Source organism: Solanum lycopersicum, chromosome 1 (assembly GCF_036512215.1).
Source record: "Solanum lycopersicum chromosome 1, SLM_r2.1".
Lineage (NCBI taxonomy): Eukaryota > Viridiplantae > Streptophyta > Magnoliopsida > Solanales > Solanaceae > Solanum > Solanum lycopersicum.
This window is the reverse complement of record NC_090800.1, coordinates 18,851,512-18,853,528: the sequence shown is the minus strand read 5'-3', so window position 1 is coordinate 18,853,528 and position 2,017 is coordinate 18,851,512. Positions and strand designations below refer to the sequence as shown.

Here is a 2,017-nt window from a genome sequence, read left to right as displayed (position 1 = left end):
TTGCCCCAGTATACTACAATATGAATTTTTGGATTTGTATTTGGTTGAACTGAACCCAACATTAGGGCTGCCTACATATATTGCGGAAACAAGAATCAGGTCAAACGTAGTTCAGGCTATTTTATGTTTGTTTTTTTTTTGAAAAGTCAAGGAAATAGCATAACCAAGAGATTCCATTGAATCAACCCTTGAAATGTCAAGCCCAAACATAAGGGTTTCTAATGTCGAAACTCAAATCATATGTAATATCTTTTCACAGCATCAGCATTGACGATCGTTTCTGTCACTTTGCCTTCTATATTTGCTAAGTAAAGAGCACCATTGGGTAATACCCTCTTAACAACGAATGATCCTCTCCAATTTGGAGAAAATTTGCCTTTGGTTTCGGCATGATGTGGCAAAATGTGTCTCAACACTAATTGACCCTCTTCAAAATGTCTGGGACGCACCTTTTTGTTGTATGCCCATGCCATTCTTTTCTGATATAATTGTCCATGACATACTGATGTCAGACGCTTCTCATCAATCAAACTTAATTTCTCTAACCGAGTTTTGATCCACTCATCATCATCGATTTCAGCCACCACAACAATTCGTAAAGATGGGATCTCAATCTCTGCAGGTATAACTGCCTCAGTCCCGTATACGAGTGAATATGAGGTAGCACCCACTGACGTACAGATTGTAGTGAGATAACCCAACAAAGCAAAAGGCAACTTTTCATGCCATTGCCGAGAACTTTGCACCATCTTACGAAGTATCTTTTTTATATTTTTGTTAGCAGCTTCTACGGCCCCGTTTGCCTTTGGGCGATACAGAGTCGAATTTCAATGCTCAATCTTAAATTGGTAGCATACCTCTTGCATTAAGTGGCTGTTGAGATTTGCGGCGTTATCAGTTATAATCACCTTTGGAATACCAAATCGACAGATGATGTTGAAATATATGAAATCCACCACGACCTTCTTCGTCACTGACTTGAAAGTTAGTGCTTCCACCCACTTTGTAAAATAATCAATAGCCGCCAAGATGAATCTGTGACCATTCGATGCTTTTGGTTCTAGCGGTCCAATCACATCCATTCCCCATGCCACGAAAGGCTATGGAGAAGACATTGCATGCAACTCAGAAGGGAGAGAATGTATCTAATCATCAAGTATTTGACATTCATGATATTTACGAACAAATCGTATGGAATCCCGCTCCATGGTGAGCCAATAATATCCTGCTCGAAGTATCTTCTTGGCTAGAACATATCCATTCATATGAGGTCCACAAACTCCTGAGTGTACTTAAATCATGATTATGGAAGCCCCTCTTAAGCATTTACACACTTTAGAAGACCTAAATCGGGTGTCTTCTTGTACAGTATGCCTCCTCTTAAGAAAAAACCCCTTGCTAGTCGTCGAATAGTCCTTTTTTGATTACTGGTTACATCCGACGGACATTCTCCAGACTGAAGATATGTTTTGATATCATGAAACCAAGGCTTACCATCAAATTCCTCCTCAATCATGTTGCAATAAGCATGTTGATCACGAATTTGTATGTATAAAGGGTCGATATGAGGCCATCAGGGTGTTGGAGCATCGAAGATAAAGTGGCCAATGCATTTGCAATCTCATTGTGCACTCTGGGAATGTGTCTAAACTTTATTGACACAAATTGTTGACAAAGACCTTGTAAACAATGTTGATATGCTATGAGCTTTGGGTCTCGAGTTTCCCATTCTCCTTGAATTTGATGAACTAGTAAGTCTGAGTCTCCTAACACTAACAATTCTTGGATGCCCATGTCAACAGCTAACCTCAGACCCAAAATGCACGCTTCATACTCAGACATATTATTAGTACAATAGAATCTAAGTTGGGCTGATATAGGGTAATATTCCCCTGATTCAGACATAAGAACAACTTCTATTCCAACTCCTTTCCTGTTAGAGGCACCATCAAAGAATAACTTCCAACCTTGATTGTTATCGTGAATAACTTCATCGATACAAGATATCTCTTTATCT

General features: G+C 39.3%; 1 protein-coding gene across 1 annotated transcript; it reads right to left on the bottom strand.

The window, feature by feature from the left end:
- Positions 1–236: 236 nt before the first annotated feature.
- LOC138341635 (uncharacterized) lies at positions 237–1,082 on the bottom strand. The gene is made up of 2 exons (XM_069293128.1): positions 858–1,082; positions 237–803 (listed from the first exon to the last, which is right to left on the bottom strand). The coding sequence occupies exons 1-2, from the start codon at positions 1,080–1,082 to the stop codon at positions 237–239; spliced, it is 792 nt and encodes a 263-aa protein (XP_069149229.1).
- Between the last annotated feature and the right edge of the window lie 935 nt (positions 1,083–2,017).

Coding starts and splice junctions, on each gene's coding strand:
- LOC138341635 (XM_069293128.1), bottom strand. CDS start 1,082: ATGGATGTGATTGGACCGCTAGAACCAAAAGCATCGAATGGTCACAGA. Junction 804..857: donor ACAGCCACTTAATGCAAGAG/GTATGCTACCAA, acceptor TATCGCCCAAAG/GCAAACGGGGCCGTAGAAGC.